We start from the raw sequence: 25352 nt of genomic DNA, 5'->3' as shown, positions 1-25352 counted from the left end.
ATTAAAGGGGGTCCTTCATTCGGCTAATCCCCTCTTTCAATTGAACAATATTGCTATGTGGTTGGAAGACCTATAGGAATATCCTGTCATGATACACAACTATAATAAATGAAGAGGTTTATGTCCATACTGTGAGTCAAAGAGCTATTGCATTTTATTATTGGGTCATCATGGAAGGAGTTGTCTGGTTTAGAAAACCCATTTTCAAATACCCTATTAGGGAATTCCAAGTAAAAGAAGGGGATATCCTTTTCACGATCCTCATCATTAGCCAGAACTGAGAGCAGCTACAAAGAGTGTCTCCTTTTGGAGGACCCCACACGTCCGTGCATTACATGGACAGACAATTTATTTCAATAACAATGTAATGCTTTATTTCCCCTGTGGTGGCGCTGCAGGGTAATTGAACACTTGCTGCCGGGTTTCCCCACAGATTACAGGTGATCGCTGGGGGTCCCAACAGGAGGAGACTGAGGTCAGCTGATCTTCAGAAGATCCTTCTAACAAAAAGGGATTTCCCAAAGTGGACAACCCCTTTAAGCCACACTTACTTGAGACCTAAGGCCACACTTCGGTCTCAATGTAGAATGTCAGAATGTCCACTAATGTAGAATGTCAACCAGGCCATAAGGCAGGATTTATGGACTCCTTGAAGATAGTCGACAGGTCAGGTGACATCGTGTATATCAAATCTGCAATCCAAAGCAAAAAGTCCCACCTGTAAATAATTTGATCCATCAATTCCTGGCCAGTGCCCCCCATATCCAAATCGGCAATTTACATGAAAATGTGTTTAAAAGGGTGGTCCCATCATGACAACCAATGACAAACCCATTTCTTTTAGCAGCTCCCCTGAAGTTGAGTTGATCACTTGGAGTCCGGCTGCTGGATCCCCCAGGGATCTGCATCTATAATGTAATACTGCATAGCGCACAATGAATTTATTGGACGACCATCTAATACATTGTCACGTCAAGACCTCCAGAGTGAGATCTGCTCTTTGTAGTGACCCGGGTTGGAAAGAACCACTAGGGGATCCTCCATTGGGGCTGGCACAAATGGGCGCCAAAAGTCGAGCAAAAGGCAACCCCATTGGAGGTGACTTTGGAGCCAACAACTCTTTCTTATGGGATTACCCACAAATACCCTATGAGGTTCCTATTGATGATATATCCCGTGTGCGCAATGACAGCAACAAAGATTACAATGCAATTCTAAGTGGATGTGTGCGTGTTCCATATAGATGGAGGGTGACCCGGGAGGGTGACGCCCTCCCCCTACGACATCCAGATTAAGGCCCCATGCACACGACCGTATTTTTCATCAGTAACTACATCCGTAATCACAGACAGTAATTACCGAACATTTCATTTCTATTGGCCATGGACACCTTTCCGTATTTTTACTGATGGGTGTCCGTGCTGAAAAAAATGATACAACCTGTCCTATTCTTGTCAGTAATTACGGCACGGACTCTCCCATAGAAGCCTATGTGCGCTTCCATAAATACGGTCGGCTACGGATGTGCATTAGTAAACCGTCCCTATTTACTGAAGCATTGCTAGGCAACATGTTGATGACATCATTTGCAGCCTGCCCTTTTTTTTTACGGATCCGTATATAAGGATCAAATACGGATGCAATACAGACCGTATTTGCGGATACCAATCTGTATGTAAGGATGAATTACAGGTGCCTACGGATCCGTATTTACGGACAGTATTTACTGATAGATGAAAATACGGTCGTGTGCATGGCGACCGAGGGCCGCAGCCCGCATTTTCGGCCCGCTCTCCCATACAAAGTATGAAAGCACAGCCCGTAAAATAAGAAAAATAGGACATGCTCCATAATTTCCGGCACAGTTCTATGGCACGGACACCTATCCGTAGCAGTACGGAAAGGTGCCTGCGGCCAATAAAACCGGGCAGGTCCGTAATTGCGGACCGTATTGCGGTCCGCAGTGACAGAGTTTTTTTTACGGTCGTGTGCATGCGGCCTAAGACATATAGATAGGATTTGTCCAATCAAGACAATCTCTGAACTGGCAGCCAGTGGCATGTGAGATGCCAATGAGTGCCAGTGATTCTTTTCTTGGGCAGATCAGAGATGGGTGTTGGCAGACGGCTATTCGTCCAGCAGCAGAAGAGCTTTATGACAAACTGCTCCGGCCAGACAGAATTGGAAGATCTCCCCTTCCTTCAGGAGACTCATGGACAATCTTAGACCATAGACAGAATGTGATATAATGAGAAGGTTCAAGGATTAGGACAGAAAATAACAAAGGCACCTGGGAAGATGTGTGTATAGTAATGGCACTTGAAGTAACAGTGCCTCACAGTGGCCAGACATGTGCATAACACCCTGAAACTTGTTACTATTCTGGAGTTTGTCCTGGAGTCAACCCTGTAGACATGTTTTCCTATCTGTGATACTGATCTTCTTATGTTTGTGTCACTCAGATTCTACGTTGTTAGTTTTGAGCAACTTTTTAAAGATTATTATAGGGAATTGCATTTTCAGTAATGATCTGATGTAGCGTTATAGTCTGATAATGTAACGCTCTGGGAGGCTGCCACCGTCTGGAGTTTTTTTTGTTGTTTACACATTGAGCTTTTGTCGCAGATTTTAATGCAGAAGTGGATCCAGGAGGAAGGAGAAGTAAAAGTTCTTCCTTTATATTTCTCATTCCTATTGAATATGACTTTAACGAAAAAAAACTGCACCAAAAACGCAATGTGTGTTTCCAGCCTTATTTACAGCAGGTAAAGCCTGTTATGTCCAAATTGCAATCCATAGCACCTAGCAGATGACCAGACTCCTCATTCCGCAGTTAGGCCCCATGCACACGACCGTAAAACCGCGGACCGTACCACGGTCAGCGGTTTTACGGACCCATTCGGTTCTATTGGTTGCGGACACATTCCGTAGCGCTATGGATGGGTGTCTGTGCCGTAGAACCGTCCCGGGAATTATGGAGCATGTCCTATTTTTCGTATTTTACGGGCCGTGCTCCTATACTTTGTAATCGTGGGCTGTGATTACGGGCACGGTCGTGTGCGTGGGACCCTACCCCATCAAGACAACCCCTGTCCATATGTTCTATTAAGCCATGTGGACGTCGTAAAGGGGAGACCCACCTTTATTAGCCAGAGCAGAGACCGGGCGGCGATCATTGGAGGACTCTGTCTGACCTGCTTACTGATCTCCTTCCGGTGGCTCTCCCGCTGCTGTGAAACTACAATACACGGAAATGCTGAGAGCTGTAGTTTCGCAAAAGGTTGTAGCCCCCTGGAATACACGGTCATGTATTTATTACTATGGGCGACACGTAGTACATTGGTGACAACAGCTGATTGTAGGGGAGGGGGGACTCACTGCTGGTCCCTTGTCAGGTCCCTGGCTCTTCACAGGTAACTTCTTATCTGGAAGCAGCTGTATGGTATAATGTTGGCAGTGGTACTATCTTTGGGCACAATGAAGCTTTATTATATGACCTATGGATAGTACTAATATACATGAATTATGAGGACTATTATTGGTATTATGATGTGTCACTTTGGTTGATACTATTACATATGTGCCACGGATGACACTATTATATGTGCACTGCCGCTGGCGCTGTCATATACGCTGTATATCTTGCATAGTGTTACCTATGTGTATGTATTATATGCAGCTGGCTCTATCATATACGCTCTATGGCTGGCATAGTGTTTCCTATGTACTGTATATGTATTATAGGCAGCTGGCTCTATCATATACGCTCTATGGCTGGCATAGTGTTTCCTATGTACTGTGTATGTATTATATGAAGTTGGCTCTATAATATACGCTCTAAGGCTGGCATAGTGTTTCCTATGTACTGTATATGTATTATATGAAGTTGGCTCTATAATATACGCTCTATGGCTGGCATAGTGTTTCCTATGTACTGTATATGTATTATATGCAGCTGGCTCTATTATATACGCTCTATGGCTGGCATAGTGTTTCCTATGTACTGTATATGTATTATATGCAGCTGGCTCTATCATATACGCTCTATGGCTGGCATAGTGTTTCCTATGTACTGTATATGTATTATATGCAGCTGGCTCTATCATATACGCTCTATGGCTGGCATAGTGTTTCCTATGTACTGTATATGTATTATATGCAGCTGGCTCTATCATATATGCTCTATGGCTGGCATAGTGTTTCCTATGTACTGTATATGTATTATATGCAGCTGGCTCTATTATATACGCTCTATGGCTGGCATAGTGTTTCCTATGTACTGTATATGTATTATATGCAGCTGGCTCTATCATATACGCTCTATGGCTGGCATAGTGTTTCCTATGTACTGTATATGTATTATATGCAGCTGGCTCTATCATATACGCTCTATGGCTGGCATAGTGTTTCCTATGTACTGTATATGTATTATATGCAGCTGGCTCTATTATATACGCTCTATGGCTGGCATAGTGTTTCCTATGTACTGTATATGTATTATATGCAGCTGGCTCTATCATATATGCTCTATGGCTGGCATAGTGTTTCCTATGTACTGTATATGTATTATATGCAGCTGGCTCTATTATATACGCTCTATGGCTGGCATAGTGTTTCCTATGTACTGTATATGTATTATATGCAGCTGGCTCTATCATATATGCTCTATGGCTGGCATAGTGTTTCCTATGTACTGTATATGTATTATATGCAGCTGGCTCTATCATATACGCTCTATGGCTGGCATAGTGTTTCCTATGTACTGTATATGTATTATATGCAGCTGGCTCTATCATATACGCTCTATGGCTGGCATAGTGTTTCCTATGTACTGTATATGTATTATATGCAGCTGGCTCTATAATATATGCTCTATGGCTGGCATAGTGTTTCCTATGTACTGTATATGTATTATATGCAGCTGGCTCTATCATATACGCTCTATGGCTGGCATAGTGTTTCCTATGTACTGTATATGTATTATATGCAGCTGGCTCTATCATATACGCTCTATGGCTGGCATAGTGTTTCCTATGTACTGTATATGTATTATATGCAGCTGGCTCTATCATATACGCTCTATGGCTGGCATAGTGTTTCCTATGTACTGTATATGTATTATATGAAGTTGGCTCTATAATATACGCTCTATGGCTGGCATAGTGTTTCCTATGTACTGTATATGTATTATATGCAGCTGGCTCTATCATATACGCTCTATGGCTGGCATAGTGTTTCCTATGTACTGTATATGTATTATATGCAGCTGGCTCTATCATATACGCGCGGTTTCCCGAAAACGTTTCCCTATGGGGGAGAAATTCACAGACTATCTCAAAAGTCTTTCTAGTGTCGTAACTTTTCCTCCCGTAGGATAATATTGAGATGGGGTGTCAGTCGCGGTAACACTATTTTACTATGACCACGAGTCACTATGGTTCCCTAGTCAAAAGGACATTTTCCACTTGTCTTCCACAGCCAAGTTGTCATACATTCTATTCCGCTCCGTATCTGAGAAAGCTGGATGACAACTAATTTGGTGGCCACTGCATCTACCATATGGGTTTCCACCCAGCTTTTTTTGAATCCGGACTATCACATCTGCCGCAATTTAGAATAGGAGGCGGTATAGGACTGGAGTTTAGGAGATTATTGCATGCTGTTCATACATAAAGTCCATGACACTGTATGCCGTAAGCTCTTGAGCTCCCTCTAGTGGTGGCTGCAGGTCGCCAGAATTTTATTATTGAACTCTATGTGTATGCAGGGGATTTGGAGCTCTGTATCAGAAAAACAGAGCTGCGGCCGCTATAAAGGTGTATTAAGAAATTAATCAACACAGAATTTGGACCTAAAAATGAAATGGTGTTAAAAGGTGGAGACTCACTTTAAGGTGATTTTACAAATGGCAATTCCTCTATTCTAAAATCAATACAAATACTCTTTTCTTTTCTTGTTTTAACAGAGGACATAAAGTAAATGAACCCCGAGGGGGCACATGATACCCTCACCAACGCAGGAATGTCTCCAGGCCGCCCACCATCCCACCCCATTGGTATTGTTAACCCTCTTCTTGTATTGCCGTCCTCTGCCACACTGCCTTGAATCCCCCATCCAGTGAAATCTTCATCTTAGCCTTGAAGAGAATTCTTCCTCCACCATGACGGTGCCTGCACTGCCGCAACTAAGACCCCCCCCAGACCCCTTCCCCTCCTTTGCTATGGGATAAAGAGCGATGGCATTAACATCTGCAACCATGGATGTACAAAGTTCACTGGAAACCAGGACGTTTGCTCTACTCCATTGGGTTTTTTTTTGGTTTATACCCTTTGCTTAATCCGCAAGAGGCTGCTGCAAGGACCAGTCACGAAATGTGTCGCAATTTTGTATAGACAAAAAATATCAATGCATTTATACCTCTATGAATCACCGTCCCGGGAATTTACCCCTCCCCCGCTCCTCGTCGGAAAAATTGAGGATTTTTCCTAATTATGGGAATAGAAACTTTGTACATACCTTGTAGACTGCCTGAGCGGCTGATGTTTGGCTACACTGTGCTTGGGCCTGATGATTTCAGCAACTGCCTTTTGTACAGCAGGGCCACGAAAACTATTTATTGGTTATTTTTACATGTACATTGATCACTATGAACTTCTCGCAACAGGGTAAAAAAAAAAAAAAAAAAAACCACATTTTTGACTTGTTATATAATAACAGAGTCAGAAGTGCTGAATACTGTGTCTTTATATCCATGGGGAAGAGAGCTGAGCGAGGGAGGGACGATGCAAGGGTTAACAGCGGCAGGGGGGTGTACATGAATCCTCATCATCGTCAAAGATCGGCCAGATACTAATCATCTCAAATAATATAACTTGTATATAGACCGAGAATCATCAATGTAAATAAGAGAACAGAGGGCAGGAGGTTGACCTATATATAAAGTGAAATTCCTTTAATCCGGCATCTGATAATCCGGCACTTGCAGGAGTCCCCATCACCTGAGACTGCCCTAGCCTTGTATCTGGATCCCCATTGTCAAGGCATAGCGGCCTGTTGGCACCCCGGGCACATGACCCCCTCCCCCTTTATCTGCGCCCCATTGTTTCGAGCACAGAAATTCAATACAGTTTGGAGTTTTACAAGACCAGAAGCAGAAGACTGGGTAAGAAATTTCTCTGATTTAAAAAAGTAGCAGATTTGTTCTTTTTTTGTAAATTGGTTTTATATAAATTTCAAGAAACTTCCAATAATCCAGAATATTTGATAATCCAGGGTCTATCAAGCCCAGTTCATGCCGTATTAAAGGAATTGTACTGTTTATATATTACAGACATGCATTTACTTACATTTCTATAGTCTGTCACTCTATGGTCCAGAAATCCTGCTATTCTTATTTATTCAAAAATATTGATACCAATGCCAGATTAGCGGAAATGATCTGATAGTCTGGCGCTGGAGAGGCAGAATTCATTGACTAAGGGTATTACATTTTTCAATGTCCAATGGATAGGAACCTGCAATAATCTGGCACCTTGTTCCTTCTGAGGATGCTAGATTATTGGAATTTTACTCTATATAGTCAAATTCCTTTAGGTACTGGATTATTAAATAATCCAGACTATCAACACTTTTGTAGAAACAAGTATAAAATGTATTTGTCAGGGTTGGGAATCTTTGCAGTTCTGCGCTGAACACAAGTGGCGGAATAGAAGGATGTTGGGCCTATAAAGTGACAAATTACATAGAAATTCTTTTAATCCGGCATGAATGGGATCTGATAGCTTGCGGATTATCACATTTTCTGGAGTATTGGTCATAGAAAAGAACTGTAAGGGTAGAATAAGAAAAAAGTTTAAGATAGAAATGCAACACAAAATCAGATGCTGGAAAAAAGTGCCAAATTATCAGAATTTCTGGATTATTGGATGCCAGATTAAAGGAATTTCAAATTTAGGAAGCCTCCTACTAAAATTTGAAGACTGACTTCAAGGTAAATTTGGGTTCATCACATAATTATGCCTGTATTAAACTGGAACCTTCATTTCAAGGAGAAAATATTGCTCGATAAAAGGTGCCAAACAAGGCAAAATGACAAAACATGATACGATCTATAGCAAATATATTGGGCCTCATGTATAAGAACCAGTGCAGATATGAAGTCAAGACATTTCCCATATTAACCAATCAGATCACAGCTATCATTGTATAACCTAAACTAGGAGAATAAAGGCTGGAATCTGATTGGTTGATATAGCCCAAACCCAGCACCAATGATAATCTCTATAGAGGGAACCATTGCATGTCTATAGGTTCACATTGCACAACCACTGGAGCCACGCTGCACAGTCCCGGTCTCTATAGTCTACGACTTGGGTGCCATGGGTCATTGCATTGTATATAAATAATAGGGGGAATTTATGACCATAGTTGTCACCATAAGGCCCCATGCACACGACCGTAGATTTTGTCCGTAATTACGGACCCATTCCTTTCTATGGCCGACGGACACCTTCTCGTATATTTGCAGGAAGGTGTCTGTGCTGTAGAAAGGCTCCGCAAAAGATAGGACAGGTCTACTTTATATGGGAGCACAGACCGCAAATGCGGGTGGCTGTACGCGGTTGGCCGTGCCCGTAATCACGGACTGTGATTACGGGCACTGTCGTGTGCATGGAGCCTAACTCTCAGATAATCAGTTCACTCACAGAAGTTTTCTTATAGAGGCCAAATTACTTTCGGTGACCGTGAACCCTTCATAATGGTCTGACCCTGAATGGTATTGATTAAATCAACCCCGGGGTTGTCCGGTTTAGAATACCCACTTTCTAATACCTTGTTAGCGAATTCTGAATTAATAAAGAGGGATCCCAAATTTAGGACCTTTAACTATTAGCCAGAGCAGAGAGTTGCTGCAAAGAGCGTCTCTAGCTCTGGAGGACCCGGCCCATCCATACATTACACACAGTCCAATGATTTCAATGAGTGCTGTGTAATTCTCAATTTCCCCTGTGGTGGTGCTGCAGGAAAACTGAACACTTGAAAAAAAAAAGAAATTGTGGATAACCCCTTCAAATCTTAAAGATATTTGGGTGACTCTTGACTCACCCTGTCGCATAGATCTGGAGTCCACGCAGCCCTAGTTCCCTCATTTGCCCTATATGAACAAATTTATAAAGTGCACCCATCACGTACACACAGCGGAGGAAGCCATGTTGTACGCCAATCCCCTAATTTAGACAACACAGTCAAGGTAAGGGTGCTGTCACATGGCCCAATACTGGCCAGAAAAATGACCGCCGATCGACGATACAACAGGGCGCTCGTCAGGTCTATTAACAAGAATCTATTAATGTATGGGGACGAATGATCGTTATTACCCCAGCTATCATGTCGGCAGCACATATCCCTGTTTGTCGATGCCCTGTGTACACAGGGCAATGAGGTACGAGTGTTCACATGAACGCTCGTTTGCCCAGTCATTGGCCCGATCATTGAGTAAAGATAAGAGCCGCAGACTTAGGACCTACAGGGGTTGTCTGAGATGAAAGAAAACGTTTGTTCCACAAACAGCGCCACTTAAGAGTCTGCTATTCCAACTCAGCCCTTTTTACTTTAATGAGCTGTAATACCAGACACAGCCATGGACAAGGGTGGCACTGTTCTGCAAAAAAAAGTATACCTTTTTTCTAATCTCATACAACCTCTTTAAAGAGAACCGGTCACCTTCTCCTGACGTGTAAATAATAGTAATCCCCATGAAATAACAATTCCGGGAAATCTTTTTCCTAGAACTTTACGTTGTGCTTGTTCCTCTGTTATTCCTCCTTGAAAATTATGAATACACTTACAACTGCGTGTTACCAGTTGGGGGTGTGTCTCTACATAGACTGGCACTGTCCAATCAGTGCTGACCGAGTGAAACTGTGGGACACACCCCTTCAACAAGGGGAATTGTAACGCCCAGATGTCAATTTATTCGTAAATGTCTAGGAGGAATAACAGAGGAACGGCACAATGCAGAGCTCTAAGAATTTTTTTTCCAGAATTGTTATTTCATGGGGGATATAAGTATTTACTAAAAAAAGACATGTCAGGAGAGGTGAAAGGTCCTCTTTAAGTGTAGCTCAGCTTTCTATATCTGCAACACTGGGTTATAATATATGGGAACCTTCCGTCATAGTCGTTCCGTGCTGTCAGCATACTAACGTCTCATGCCAGACAGATGGCCTTGTAGAGCGTCTCCAGAGCCTCGCACAGCAGATGGCTCAGTCATCTGTCATTGGTCCTCACAAAAGGTTCACCAGATTCCATCACATAGCAGAACACCTGAGCCAAATCTGCTGCAGCAACAACTGGAATTGTTCTCCTTCTGCCCTATTTTTAGACCCACAGATTTAATCGAAGACATTATTTTAAAAAAATAACACATTAATGGATGTACTGCGTAAGAGAAAGCTCGTAGGATTACAATATCACTCTGATTTAGCAACATCTAAGCTTATAGCTCTCTAGCTACTGCAAAACTACAACTCCCAGCATGCCCTGACAGCCGCAGGTTGTCGTTTGGCAACAACTGGAAAGCAACACAATGGAGGCCACTGCCTTATAGCATGCAGAAGCAATGGAGCCCCCATTATCCAGCAGCCCCTACCAGCTGCCTCTTCTATCTACTCTGAACCCCTCGATCGTGCATGGTTATTGCTTGGCATGAATTTGCTGGCCTTTTTCTAACAAACGAAGCCCATTTAAAGGGACACTAAACCTAAAGTCTATTTGATCTCCATATGCTGCGCAGTTGATAATACTCTATTGTTCCCGGTTATCAGCCATTTCAAGCTCAGGCAAAGGCTGACTGTAGTGTTCCTTAATAGGATGACCGATAGGAAGTCCGGAAAGATCCCTGCCCCTCCCATCACGATCACTACGATATCTCACATATCTCCAGTTATGGGAACCTCCAGGAACATTTTACATGTGTGTGTGTGTGATTGATATCTGCGTCTCTTTTTATAAGCTGCACTTTTATAAGCTGCCGACTTTAGCTTTAATGGCCCTTTAAGATCTAGGATATTGCTATCCGATATGTGGCTCTGTGGACTAAAAGCCCTTTACGTAACACTTGCAGGTCAAGTCAATGAGAGATCTGGAAAAACCACAGCTGGAGCAGCCACGTGTTGTACATACTGTATCATAACCTGCAATATTCATGGCAATTTCTGAAATTTCGTGGTTAATTTCACTATTGGTGCACTGTACACAGACGTTCTCACTGTCATTGATGATTATTTTCGGCAGGACCCTGTCCCTCCAGCATCTCTCTCCCGAATCCTGGTGTATGCTTCCGCTTGTCCCCGTCTCATGTCTCCTCCTATCTTATACTGTGCTACGGCTGGTGCCAAATAATTCACTGCAAAACCAAGTACTGTAATTTTCTTTGTGTTGTATTTTAATGGTCTTGTCCTCTGTAGGGCCTGTGTATTTCTGGTTGTCTGTCAGTAGAGACACGGTCTGACTACTTTCTTATCGAGATGATATAACAAAAACACTTGTTCATCATTTGTTGGGTTGCTAAAAGCCAGTAACTGATATGATTGAAATAAAATAAAGAATTGAAATAAAATGAGAGGCTACGGCTTTAAATATGGTATTGAGGACGAATGTATGTATGTATGTATGTATGTGGCCCTTATTGTTCAAACAATATCCAGTGTCGGTGATAGGGAGGTCACTGGGAAATGGTTCTCATTACTCACGCAATTCCATCCAGAGTAATACAAAAAATAGTAGAGAAGGAGGAGGGAGAGGAGGGGGATGCTGCTGTTACTATATCTCTGTGACTGCATGCTGTGAGAGGGAGGGAATACAAACCCCCTAAATTGTAAAGTGCTGCGTAATATGTTGGCGCTATATAAATAAAGATTATTATTATTAATACATATCCAGGAGGAATAACAGAGGAACGGCACACTGCAAAATTCTAAGAAAAGATGCTCGAAAATTATTATTTTATGGGCAATACAAGTATTCCCTTACATATATGTGAGAAGAGCTGGCAGCCCTCTTTAAATATTCCCTGGGTACTCACACAAGCCCTAACTTGAATTACTATAATACCTTAAGGCCGGGTTCCCACGTTGAGTAAACGCTGCAGAATTTTCTGCAACGGAATTCCGTGCGGAAATTCCGCAGCATTTACAGTAGCAGCAAAGTGGATGAGATTCAGAAAATCTCCTGCCCATGCTGCGGAAAAAAACGCAGCGTAAATGTTAATAAAGTGACCTTCGGTGCAGAATTTAATTCCGCCACATGTCAATTTACGTTTTTCTTGATTTTCCGTTGCAGGCTTTCTCTATTGAATTCAATGGGGATGCAAAACCTGCAGCAGAAAGCCAAGTGTTGAGACTTTTCGGGCGTATTCGCAGCAATTGCGCCACAAAAATCGTAACTACGGGAAAAATAAATTTAAAAAAATCATACTTACCCAAAACGTCCTCCTTCCTGCAGTCCGGCCTCCTGGGATGATGTTGCATCCCATGTGACTACTGCAGCCAATCATAGGCTGCGACATCACACGGCCTGCAAGGTCATCCAGGGAGGCCGGAGCGGACGGCAGTGCAGGGAGGGGGTATCCGCAGAAGATATACCGTGCAAATTTTTTTGGACGGAATGTACGCGGTTGGACATGCTGCATGATTTTTATGCAGCGTGTCCGCCTCGTGGGAACCCGGCCTTAATAAATCTCATCCACTTTGCGGCTACTGAAAACCCTGCGGAATTTCCACACACAATTTCGTTGAGGAAATTCCGCAGCATTTACGATGCGTGGGAACCCAGCCTAAGAGCTATCAGCAGCAACCAGCCTACTTGTTGATGGTTTCCAGGTAACAAAATCTTTTTTTTCTATAACACATTAGTGAACACAGCACAAAATAATGTAATAAAGATACAAATGCAACGTAATAGAACACATTGATTAGAATCTAGCCCTCAGCATTGAATAATAGTACAGCTCTACGTATATTATACATGAGAAGATTAGGTCCAGGCACAAGGATGCAGTAAGACAATATTACAATAAGTCACAGGATGCAGTGCAGGGTTTCCTAATGTGTGCAAATTATACAGTACATAAAAATGGGCTTTGCTGGAGATACATCTGTAGTGACCTCCGGTAGCACAAGCATAAATAATTCATGATATGCAGCATTATAATAATCCCCGCTACTTTATATTTCTATCAGAGAAATACTTGCTCTTAAAGGGGACATGCCAGCAGATCCCTTCCTATATATTAACTTTGTATATAAGGCAAAGCGGAAAAAAACCAAAACAAAAACGGGGTTTCTATGGAGCGGCTATTCACTTGCAAAAAAATGAATTAGTGTTGAATATATGAAATCAGAATAATCTCCTGATCTGTTACATATGAGTGGATGACATTGGGGGAAGTCTGATCTGGGACCACCAATGATTTCCAGAATGAGAGGGCTCTATGGAGAGATCGGACGCCTTTGGCAGAGGGACCATTGGGCTCCCACAGACTCAAGTCTTACTGGAACTTCTGCACCCCTATAACTACTCCACTATATAAAATATATAACGAATAGTAAAAATTAGCGGAGGATGTTTATTGCATCAGAATTGTTTTTCTTGCAATATCTACTTGCATAATTCAGTACTTGCTCATTCCTCCAACACACAATCTGTGCTCAGTCATTAATATGCATAGACTATTCCTGATATCACTAATATATCAGTGCATTTACATTATGTATGTGGAGATTGGACCTTAAGACACAGTAACACAATATACATATGCAGCGTGTCGGGAACGAGGTATTATGGCAGTGCTGGACACCCCTAAATATTTCTATACTTTGATTGAGGTCACAATAGAGCTCGGCGGTATAAAATGAGCAAGGAGGCAACAAATGTGTTAGAAATCACGACACGTTGTATTTTATGCTTCTTTACCGTTACCATAGTGTCGTAAGATGAGAGTATTTGTAATGACTCGTCTTAAAACCCAATCACTAACACTAATATATATACACACACACACACACACACACACACATTATTGCTCTAATGTATCTAAAATCCCAAATAGTCCTTATTAAATATCTCTCTGTATTCAGCTCCTATGTGGGCCTATGTGTTTCCATAGTTGCAGACTACAAATAAACACTGTGTAGTCTGATCTTGCATTGGTTACTCCACTCCCACGGCCCCCTCTTTTTGGTAACCTACAAACGGTGGCCACGGTGTAACTTAAAGTGCCTGAGCCCCAATGAAAAATCTGTAACAGGACCCCACCTGGCACACGTCATTTATAATAATGGTGTCTTATGTGGTAGAGGAGCCCTTGGGGCCCCCTAAGGTTCCAGGGTGCGTCTGCTACCTCTCCACCCTGTATTGCCAAGTCTCTGGACAGTAGGAGAGGGGGCAGATGGAAGGTAGTAATGACTGCAGGATCAGACTACACTACAGACACAACCCTGAGGGTATGTTCACACACTGAGCCAAAAACGTCTGAAAATACAGAGCTGTTTTCAAGGGAAAACAGCACCTGATTTGAAGACGTTTTTTGAGCAACTCGCATGTTTCGCGGCGTTTTCGGAGCTGTTTTCAATAGAGTCTATGAGAAAACGGCTCCAAAAACGTCCCAAGAAGTGTCCTGCACTTCTTTTGACGAGGCTGTAATTTTACGCGTCGTCTTTTGACAGCGACGCGTAAAATGACAGGTCTTCGGCACAGAACATCGGCAAACCCATTGAAAGCAATGGGCAGATGTTTGCCGACGTATTGGAGCCGTCTTTTCAGGCGTAATTCGAGGCGTACAGCGCCTCCATTACGCCTGAAAATAGGGCGTATGAACCCAGCCTAACACCTTGGCTTTACTCCTATAATGCAGGGGGGAAATTACTGAACAAAGCCTGGTATAAAAATGACACCTCCCAGAAAGAAAATCTTCAAAATGCTTTTAGATTTCAGCTTTGAAACCTGAAAAATTATGAATGCAGCAGCTCTGGAGTATAATACAGGATGTTTGAATCATAACTCAGCATCAGTACAGGATAAGTAATGTAATGTATAACACAGTGACTCCACCAGCAGAATAGTGAGTGCAGCTCTGGGGTATAATACAGGATGTAACTCAGGATCAGTACAGGATAAGTAATGTAATGTATAACACAGTGACTCCACCAGCAGAATAGTGAGTGCAGCTCTGGAGTATAATACAGGATGTAACTCAGGATCAGTACAGGATAAGTAATATAATGTATGTACACAGTGACTCCACCAGCAGAATAGTGAGTGCAGCTCTGGAGGATAATACAGGATGTAACTCAGGATCAGTACAGGATAAGTAATGTAATGTATGTACACAGTGACTGCACTAGCAGAATAGTGAGTGCAGCTCTGGAGTATAATATAGGATGTAACTCAGGGTCAGTACAGGATAAGTAATGTAATGTATGTACACAGTGACTCCACCAGCTGAATAGTGAGTGCAGCTCTGGAGGATAATACAGGATGTAACTCCGGATCACTACAGGATAAGTAATGTAATGTATGTACACAGTGACTCCACCAGCAGAATAATGAGTGCAGCTCTGAAGTATAATACAGAATGTAAGTTCTGTACACAGTACCTCTACCTGCAAAATAGTGAGTGCAACTCTGGAGTATAAGGATATGTTCACACGCACTGTTTTCAGACGTAATTCGGGCATTTCACGCCTTGAATTACGCCTGAAAAAACGGCTACAAACACCTGCCCATTGCTTTCAATGGGTTTTACGATGTTCTGTTACCACAAGGTGTTATTTTATGCGTCGCTGTCAAAAGACGGCGCGTAAAAAGACGGCCGCGAAAAAGAAGTGCAGCCGTTTTTCCTTGACTCCATTGAAAAACAGTTCCAATAATGTCCGTAAAATATGCAGCGAAAAACGCGAGTTGCTACAAAAACGTCTGAACATCAGGAGCTGTTTTCGCCTGAAAACAGCTCCGTATTTTCAGACGTTTTTGGTCACTGCGTGTGAACATACCCTAATACAGGATGTAACTCAGGATCAGTACAGGATAAGTAATGTTTTATAAAGTGACTGAACTTTTCAAGTAGATTACTTCATACGCTCACAATGTAAAATTGAGTCCAAATGTGGATATACCCTATAAACAAAATGTTCTATTAGACAACATGAACCAGAGTAATCCCATAACAGTTTATTAATATTTCTCACATCTATTTAAGGAAGAAAGTTAAACAACCAATAAACGACTCACCTGAGGATTCACCTTTAACACCAGTAATTTTAACCCATATGCTTCCAATAATTTGAAGTCAGACTTTCTAATCCCCGATGATGTTTGATTGTCCCTTTGCTTCTAAAATTGGGGCAGCTTAGAAAGCCCATTTTCAAATACCCTATAGGGGAATCCTTCGGTAGTAGAGGGTGGCCCCCCCATTTAGGACCCTCATCTATTAGCTAGAGTATATAGACAGCAGCTATAAAAAAAAAAAATAACAGAGCGCTTCATAGGGCAGTATATCAGGACACTATGGCTGAAACCAGAAAGCAGTAGCTTTCATTCTTACCTGTTAGGGTCAGTTCACACGGCGGACTTTACATGGCGGAATAAATCCTGTCGTCAGCAGAAAGATTCCTCCTCCCATTGACTTCCACGGGAATCCACCCGAAGATCGGGCAGGACGCTTATTTTTCCTGCTAACTGAAAAGATCAGGTAGCGGGAAAAAGAAGCCTCCGACTCACATTGAAATGAATGGGAAGCAGAATTTTGCGGCGGAATCTGCTGCAAAAATTCTGCCGTGTGAACAGGGCCTAAGGTTGTGCTGGAGGAGGGTGCTGCGATCTCAAGAGATCTCCGTCTGGTATCTCGGTTTTGAAGTTCAAGGCAAGGAAACAGATTGTAATACATACAGGATTCTGTAACCTGCAATTTTAAAATAAATTCTGTAAAAATTAGATGCAGATTTTAAGTTAAGTTGTAGAGCGGGGCAACTTTTTCACAAAGGATTTTGTTCCTTAAAAGGGTTTACCAGCTTCTGAAAATGGATAGGTCATCAGTACATGATCAGTGGGGGACCGACACCCGCAAGAATCTCCTGGTCCGGTGCCTCCGCGCACCAGACGTACATGCCGGCAGCAGTTGGCGCCGGCCACAGAATAGCGGCCGAGATGCAGTACTGTATTCAAGTGAATAGGAGCAGACCTGCAGTTCTGCAGCACGGCCACTATGCTACGTACAGAGCCAACTGCTTCCGGGCTCCGTACATAGGATTATGCGCCACAACATCCGGTGCCCGCAGGCCACCGGAGCGGCTTATCAGTGCGGGGTCCGGGTGTCGGACCCGCACCGATGAAATACTGATGGATAGGTCATCAGTTGTCAGAAGGTGGACAACCCCTTTAAATAAATGCAGTAATCATTTATAGTCTGTGTTATGTGATTACGGATAGTGGTAATCCAGCTGTGGGTATATATGTGCAGTGGGGGTGTTGAAAGATTTTTTAAAATTCAGGACAGAAACATTAAAAAAAAAAAAAAAAAGTTAGCTGTAGGCATACTCAGTTGTCATGGTGATTTTGCAGTGGTTGCCATAGTGATGCTGATGCTGGCATCTTAGATGCTCTGTCAGCACATGGTGTGGAGGTGGGTGAACTGGAGGGTAAGCAGCGGTGGGAGGTTAATCAATCAGAGGAGAGGACTACTCATCAGAGGAGATCGCAGAGGAATATGGCGGAAGAATTTTATATTTTCTCATCCCATGCTTTCTGTTCACCTGAGTATCTTCAGATGATAGATCGATAATATGAGATAGATATAATGATAGATATGAGATAGATATGAGAGAGATAGATAGATAGATATGAGATAGATAGATAGATAGATAGATAGATAGATAGATAGATAGATAGATAGATAGATAGATAGATAGATAGATAGAATTCTGATTATCAGAGAGATACACTATATGGCTAAAAGTATGTGGACACACGTCTAATTATTGAGTTCAGGCATTTCAGCCACACCCATTGCAAACAGGAGCATAAAATCAAGAACACCGCCACGTAATCTCCATAGACAAACATTACTAGTAGTATGGGTCGTACTGAAGAGCTCAGTGACTTTACACGTGGCACTGTCATAGGATGCCACCTTTACCACAAGTGAGGTGGTGATATTTCTGATCTGCTAGATCTGCCCAATCACTTGTAAGTGTTATTATCTGCCCTGGTCAGCTGTAAGTGCTATTATTTGTCAGCTAGATCTCCCTGATCACCTGTAAGTGCTATTATTTGTCAGTTGGATCTCCCCGGTCACCTGTAAGTGCTATTATTTGTAAGCTAGATCTCCCCCGTCACCTGTAAGTGCTATTATTTGTCAGCTAGATCTCTCCGGTCACCTATAAGTGCTATAATTGTGAAGTGAAAGCGGATAGAAGTAACAACAGCTCAGCCATGAAGTGGTAACCATGCAAACTCACAGAGCGGGGCCACAAAAGTACAAATCGCTTATCCTCTGTTGTATCACTCACTATGGAGATCTACAACGAACGCCCAGAAAGGAACATCAGCACCAGAAAAAGCGTCCAGAGCCTGTGGAGCCTCTCATGCACAGGTCTACGTTTCAGCACCATGCCTGATGATGATAAAGCCCCCATCACATGCACCGGAGCTCTATTATCAGCATTCAGGACTCACCGATGAACCGCTAAGTGCCATACAGTCCAACAGAAAACACCTACAGGTGGCTACTACAGCTCCGTACAACTCACAGGCTCTACCAAGCCATAATACAACTGTGTTCATTTAGTGACTTCGTAATCGGTGAGCTTCAAAAATGATCACTGACTATTATAGGTAGTGCTTACCGGATAATTTGTTTCTTCAGAAATGGCGGTGTCCGAATGAAACAGAGCTAAAAAAAGCAACGACGCTCACAATGACTGCAGCTTCGCTATATTGTCTATTGTAATCTGAGGTAGTCTGAAATTTGCTTGTGTCTCCTCAGAAGCTCTAGGTTCTGCTCTTTCGCTCGATTATGCTGCAGCTCTGCTTCTTCAGATCGGCTGCTGTATCTATGCACAAGCCCACCACCACATCATCAGGAAGCCAGCGCATGGAGTGATGAGACATTGATCTGCCCAATTTATCCTAACGGCAGGTGGTTTCTACCCACGTTTGGTCAGTCAGGTTTATTGACTTTATATAGGGTTTCGTTTAGGACAGTTACCAGTCACTCGTAGTGCTGATGCCACTGCTACAACAGACTGATTTTTGTTCACCGATTACATTGCTGCCTTATCGATCCCATGAAAAATAAAATCAATTAATAAAAATCCTTAAAGCCAAAGTCCACCTTTTAACACCATTTAAGTTTTTAGGTGCAGCATAGCAACAATCCAAGAACGCTCTGGGGGGCAACTGCAACGACTCTTTGCCCTGTTTTCTATCCTGTTGTCACTGAATCTCCTCCACGCTGCTTCCTGGAGATGACGTCAGGGTATCGCAAACCAAATCATCTCTGCCTCTCCTTGCGGATGAAGTTTGCACATTGCCAACGAAGTGCTGCTGCTGTACAGGACACACTGTGCAGCCTCCCGTGCTTCCTGCTCACAATTTGGAATGATCTAATTAAAGGGAATCAGTCACTAGAGTATCCGTATTAAACTAGGAACAGTGTATTGTAGAGGAGACTAACCTGTTACTAACGCTTATTCACAATTTCTGCTTACGGCCTCCTTTGTAGAGAAATACGTTTTATGAAGTTTACGCCAATGACCATTTATGTGCAATGAGGGCGTCACCGTTGCATTTAAATGCGCTTACGTCGCTACCTCGTTCAACCCCCCTCCCTCCTTACATTGATTGACAGGGGCTAGGCAGCGTAATCGGCGCATTTATGCCTGGCCCCGTTCTGTCTGTAACGCGCACACGTGCCCCTGCACTTTACTCGGCGCATGGGTAGTATGATCTTTCTGCTCGATGTTCTAATCGGCACTACTGCGCATGCGCCGAAGAGCAGGGACGCTGCGCATGCGCAGCAGTGCCGATTAGAACATCGAGCAGAAAGATCATACTACGCATGCGCCGAGTAAAGAGCAGGCAGGCACGTGCATTGCAGACAGTATGGGGCAAGGCATAAACGCGCCGATTACGCTGCCTGGCCCCTGTCAATGTAACAGGTTTGTCTCCTTTACAATACACGGTTACTAGTTTAATACAGACATTCTGGTGACAGACTCCCTTTTAACTATAGCTTCTGATAGATGTGATCTGGTAAGATTTTTCTGTTATTCCTGGGCAAGGCAACATGGAACGTGCAGTTTCCATACTCATTGTTTGAAGAGATCAAGGCAGCGGACAAAAACTGGACGAATCTTTTCTGAAAAAGCAGGTTAGACGCAGGTAATAGAAGTACACCCATAATATGGGCTTGGTAAGGGGGTGGTAGGTATGATCTCATTTGTCTGCTGAGCTTTCACTAAGGCTGGATTCACACAATGTATTTGTTGCAGATTTTGGAGCCAATGCCAGAAGTAGTTTCAAAAGGAACAGGAAAGATAGAACTTACACTTCTATCTCCTGGATCCACTTTTGGCTTTGGCTTAAAAATCTGCAACAGATATGAAGTGACTGAATCCAGCCTTAGAGTACCCACACACGTAGCGGATTTGTTGTAGATTTTCCGCAGCCAAATTTTCCACGTGTGTAAGAAGGCTAAACAATAACTTTTGGCTGTCTGCAGCCGCCACTAGAGGGAGCTTACTGCATACAGATTATAGAATTCTATGTATAAGTCATATGCAATAAACTCCTAAAGCTCCACCTAGTGGTCCCTGCAGCCATGCAAAATTTTATAATGGAACCCTACGGCAACGCAGGGGATTTAGAGCTCTATAACAGAAAACAGCTTCGACTCCTGAAAGAAAGTATATATTAAAATTAATCAGCAAAAAATGTTGGATCTATTTATGCAAAACAAAATGATGTTCAAGGGGGGGTCATTCACTAAGTGTCCTCCTGCATCATCTGTAGTGGTTTATATAAGGGTGGCCATTCACTAAGTATCCTCCTGCATCATCTCTAGTGGCTTATAAAAGGGTGGCCATTCACTAAGTGACCTCCTGCATCATCTGTAGTGGTTTATATAAGGGTGGTCATTCACTAAGTGTCCTCCTGCATCATCTCTAGTGGCTTATATAAGGGTGGCCATTCACTAAGTGTCCTCCTGCATCATCTCTAGTGGCTTATATAAGGGTGGCCATTCACTAAGTGTCCTCCTGCATCATCTCTAGTGGCTTATAAAAGGGTGGCCATTCACTAAGTGACCTCCTGCATCATCTGTAGTGGTTTATATAAGGGTGGTCATTCACTAAGTGTCCTCCTGCATCATCTCTAGTGGCTTATATAAGGGTGGCCATTCACTAAGTGACCTCCTGCATCATCTGTAGTGGCTTATATAAGGGTGGCCATTCACTAAGTGTCCTCCTGCATCATCTCTAGTGGCTTATAAAAGGGTGGCCATTCACTAAGTGACCTCCTGCATCATCTGTAGTGGTTTATATAAGGGTGGTCATTCACTAAGTGTCCTCCTGCATCATCTCTAGTGGCTTATATAAGGGTGGCCATTCACTAAGTGTCCTCCTGCATCATCTCTAGTGGCTTATATAAGGGTGGCCATTCACTAAGTGTCCTCCTGCATCATCTCTAGTGGCTTATAAAAGGGTGGCCATTCACTAAGTGACCTCCTGCATCATCTGTAGTGGTTTATATAAGGGTGGTCATTCACTAAGTGTCCTCCTGCATCATCTCTAGTGGCTTATATAAGGGTGGCCATTCACTAAGTGACCTCCTGCATCATCTGTAGTGGCTTATATAAGGGTGGCCATTCACTAAGTGACCTCCTGCATCATCTGTAGTGGCTTATATAAGGGTGGCCATTCACTAAGTGTCCTCCTGCATCATCTCTAGTGGCTTATATAAGGGTGGCCATTCACTAAGTGACCTCCTGCATCATCTGTAGTGGCTTATATAAGGGTGGCCATTCACTAAGTGACCTCCTGCATCATCTGTAGTGGCTTATATAAGGGTGGCCATTCACTAAGTGACCTCCTGCATCATCTGTAGTGGCTTATATAAGGGTGGCCATTCACTAAGTGTCCTCCTGCATCATCTCTAGTGGCTTATAAAAGGGTGGCCATTCACTAAGTGACCTCCTGCATCATCTGTAGTGGTTTATATAAGGGTGGTCATTCACTAAGTGTCCTCCTGCATCATCTCTAGTGGCTTATATAAGGGTGGCCATTCACTAAGTGTCCTCCTGCATCATCTCTAGTGGCTTATAAAAGGGTGGCCATTCACTAAGTGACCTCCTGCATCATCTGTAGTGGTTTATATAAGGGTGGTCATTCACTAAGTGTCCTCCTGCATCATCTCTAGTGGCTTATATAAGGGTGGCCATTCACTAAGTGTCCTCCTGCATCATCTCTAGTGGCTTATATAAGGGTGGCCATTCACTAAGTGACCTCCTGCATCATCTCTAGTGGCTTATATAAGGGTGGCCATTCACTAAGTGACCTCCTGCATCATCTGTAGTGGCTTATATAAGGGTGGCCATTCACTAAGTGTCCTCCTGCATCATCTCTAGTGGCTTATAAAAGGGTGGCCATTCACTAAGTGACCTCCTGCATCATCTGTAGTGGTTTATATAAGGGTGGTCATTCACTAAGTGTCCTCCTGCATCATCTCTAGTGGCTTATATAAGGGTGGCCATTCACTAAGTGTCCTCCTGCATCATCTGTAGTGGCTTATATAAGGGTGGTCATTCACTAAGTGTCCTCCTGCATCATCTCTAGTGGCTTATATAAGGGTGGCCATTCACTAAGTGACCTCCTGCATCATCTGTAGTGGTTTATATAAGGGTGGTCATTCACTAAGTGTCCTCCTGCATCATCTCTAGTGGCTTATATAAGGGTGGCCATTCACTAAGTGTCCTCCTGCATCATCTCTAGTGGCTTATAAAAGGGTGGCCATTCACTAAGTGACCTCCTGCATCATCTGTAGTGGTTTATATAAGGGTGGTCATTCACTAAGTGTCCTCCTGCATCATCTCTAGTGGCTTATATAAGGGTGGCCATTCACTAAGTGTCCTCCTGCATCATCTCTAGTGGCTTATATAAGGGTGGCCATTCACTAAGTGTCCTCCTGCATCATCTCTAGTGGCTTATAAAAGGGTGGCCATTCACTAAGTGACCTCCTGCATCATCTGTAGTGGTTTATATAAGGGTGGTCATTCACTAAGTGTCCTCCTGCATCATCTCTAGTGGCTTATATAAGGGTGGCCATTCACTAAGTGACCTCCTGCATCATCTGTAGTGGCTTATATAAGGGTGGCCATTCACTAAGTGTCCTCCTGCATCATCTCTAGTGGCTTATAAAAGGGTGGCCATTCACTAAGTGACCTCCTGCATCATCTGTAGTGGTTTATATAAGGGTGGTCATTCACTAAGTGTCCTCCTGCATCATCTCTAGTGGCTTATATAAGGGTGGCCATTCACTAAGTGTCCTCCTGCATCATCTCTAGTGGCTTATATAAGGGTGGCCATTCACTAAGTGTCCTCCTGCATCATCTCTAGTGGCTTATAAAAGGGTGGCCATTCACTAAGTGACCTCCTGCATCATCTGTAGTGGTTTATATAAGGGTGGTCATTCACTAAGTGTCCTCCTGCATCATCTCTAGTGGCTTATATAAGGGTGGCCATTCACTAAGTGACCTCCTGCATCATCTGTAGTGGCTTATATAAGGGTGGCCATTCACTAAGTGACCTCCTGCATCATCTGTAGTGGCTTATATAAGGGTGGCCATTCACTAAGTGACCTCCTGCATCATCTGTAGTGGCTTATATAAGGGTGGCCATTCACTAAGTGTCCTCCTGCATCATCTCTAGTGGCTTATAAAAGGGTGGCCATTCACTAAGTGACCTCCTGCATCATCTGTAGTGGTTTATATAAGGGTGGTCATTCACTAAGTGTCCTCCTGCATCATCTCTAGTGGCTTATATAAGGGTGGCCATTCACTAAGTGTCCTCCTGCATCATCTCTAGTGGCTTATAAAAGGGTGGCCATTCACTAAGTGACCTCCTGCATCATCTGTAGTGGTTTATATAAGGGTGGTCATTCACTAAGTGTCCTCCTGCATCATCTCTAGTGGCTTATATAAGGGTGGCCATTCACTAAGTGTCCTCCTGCATCATCTCTAGTGGCTTATATAAGGGTGGCCATTCACTAAGTGACCTCCTGCATCATCTCTAGTGGCTTATATAAGGGTGGCCATTCACTAAGTGACCTCCTGCATCATCTGTAGTGGCTTATATAAGGGTGGCCATTCACTAAGTGTCCTCCTGCATCATCTCTAGTGGCTTATAAAAGGGTGGCCATTCACTAAGTGACCTCCTGCATCATCTGTAGTGGTTTATATAAGGGTGGTCATTCACTAAGTGTCCTCCTGCATCATCTCTAGTGGCTTATATAAGGGTGGCCATTCACTAAGTGTCCTCCTGCATCATCTGTAGTGGCTTATATAAGGGTGGTCATTCACTAAGTGTCCTCCTGCATCATCTCTAGTGGCTTATATAAGGGTGGCCATTCACTAAGTGACCTCCTGCATCATCTGTAGTGGCTTATATAAGGGTGGCCATTCACTAAGTGACCTCCTGCATCATCTGTAGTGGCTTATATAAGGGTGGCCATTCACTAAGTGACCTCCTGCATCCTCTATCATATAAGGTATAAGGGTGGGTGGAAAGGGCTTGGATCTACATACCTTCCAGATCATTATCAGACTGAAAACGTAGACCGGGTTTTCCCTCATTCAGTAAGCTTTGGTCCATTGTTTCCCTTCCGGTCTGTGGTATATATAGATACAGATAAGATTTGGAAAAATCGTATGCACATGCTACGGGACATTTTCCGCACGGATATTAGAGCATGCTGCAGATCTTCAAATTGCAGTATGCTCATCCTGTTACGGATGTTCACAGCAGTGGTCACCCTTTTCAATGCAGAAGGGGTGAAATATGATGTGAATCCGCAGCAAAATTCATACAAAAAACATGTGGCTTTTGATGCGGATTCACATCGTATTTCACCCCTTCTGCATTTAGCAGCAACATCCGAGTAAATAGTTAATCAGTGGTGAAGACGGACAGCAAAATACCAAAAGCAAAAGAGCAAATGCCAGAAGGTAAGCCCCAAAAGTCAGCCCATATCCCATCAATTGGGCATGTCTTTGCTCTTAGCACTTCCTTCCCCCAAGAACG

At 43.2% G+C, this 25352-nt stretch overlaps 1 protein-coding gene across 2 annotated transcripts in view; it reads left to right on the top strand.

The window, feature by feature from the left end:
• LHFPL4 (LHFPL tetraspan subfamily member 4) overlaps positions 1-25352 on the top strand; it is a 101207-nt gene that overhangs the window by 73263 nt on the left and 2592 nt on the right. Inside the window, exon 3 of one of the 2 annotated variants that reach the window (XM_075834072.1) lies at positions 5966-7191. The exons of the other annotated variant lie outside the window; for it this stretch is intronic. Coding sequence (XP_075690187.1) covers positions 5966-5979 — 14 coding nt within the window. The 3' untranslated portion in view covers positions 5980-7191. Of the gene's footprint in view, positions 1-5965; positions 7192-25352 lie in introns of those variants that run through there. 2 annotated transcript variants of the gene reach the window in all.

Source organism: Rhinoderma darwinii, chromosome 7 (genome assembly GCF_050947455.1).
Source record: "Rhinoderma darwinii isolate aRhiDar2 chromosome 7, aRhiDar2.hap1, whole genome shotgun sequence".
Classification (NCBI taxonomy): Eukaryota; Metazoa; Chordata; class Amphibia; order Anura; family Rhinodermatidae; genus Rhinoderma; species Rhinoderma darwinii.
The sequence above is the reverse complement of the archived record's forward strand: the minus strand, read 5'-3'. Positions and strand labels throughout refer to the sequence as shown.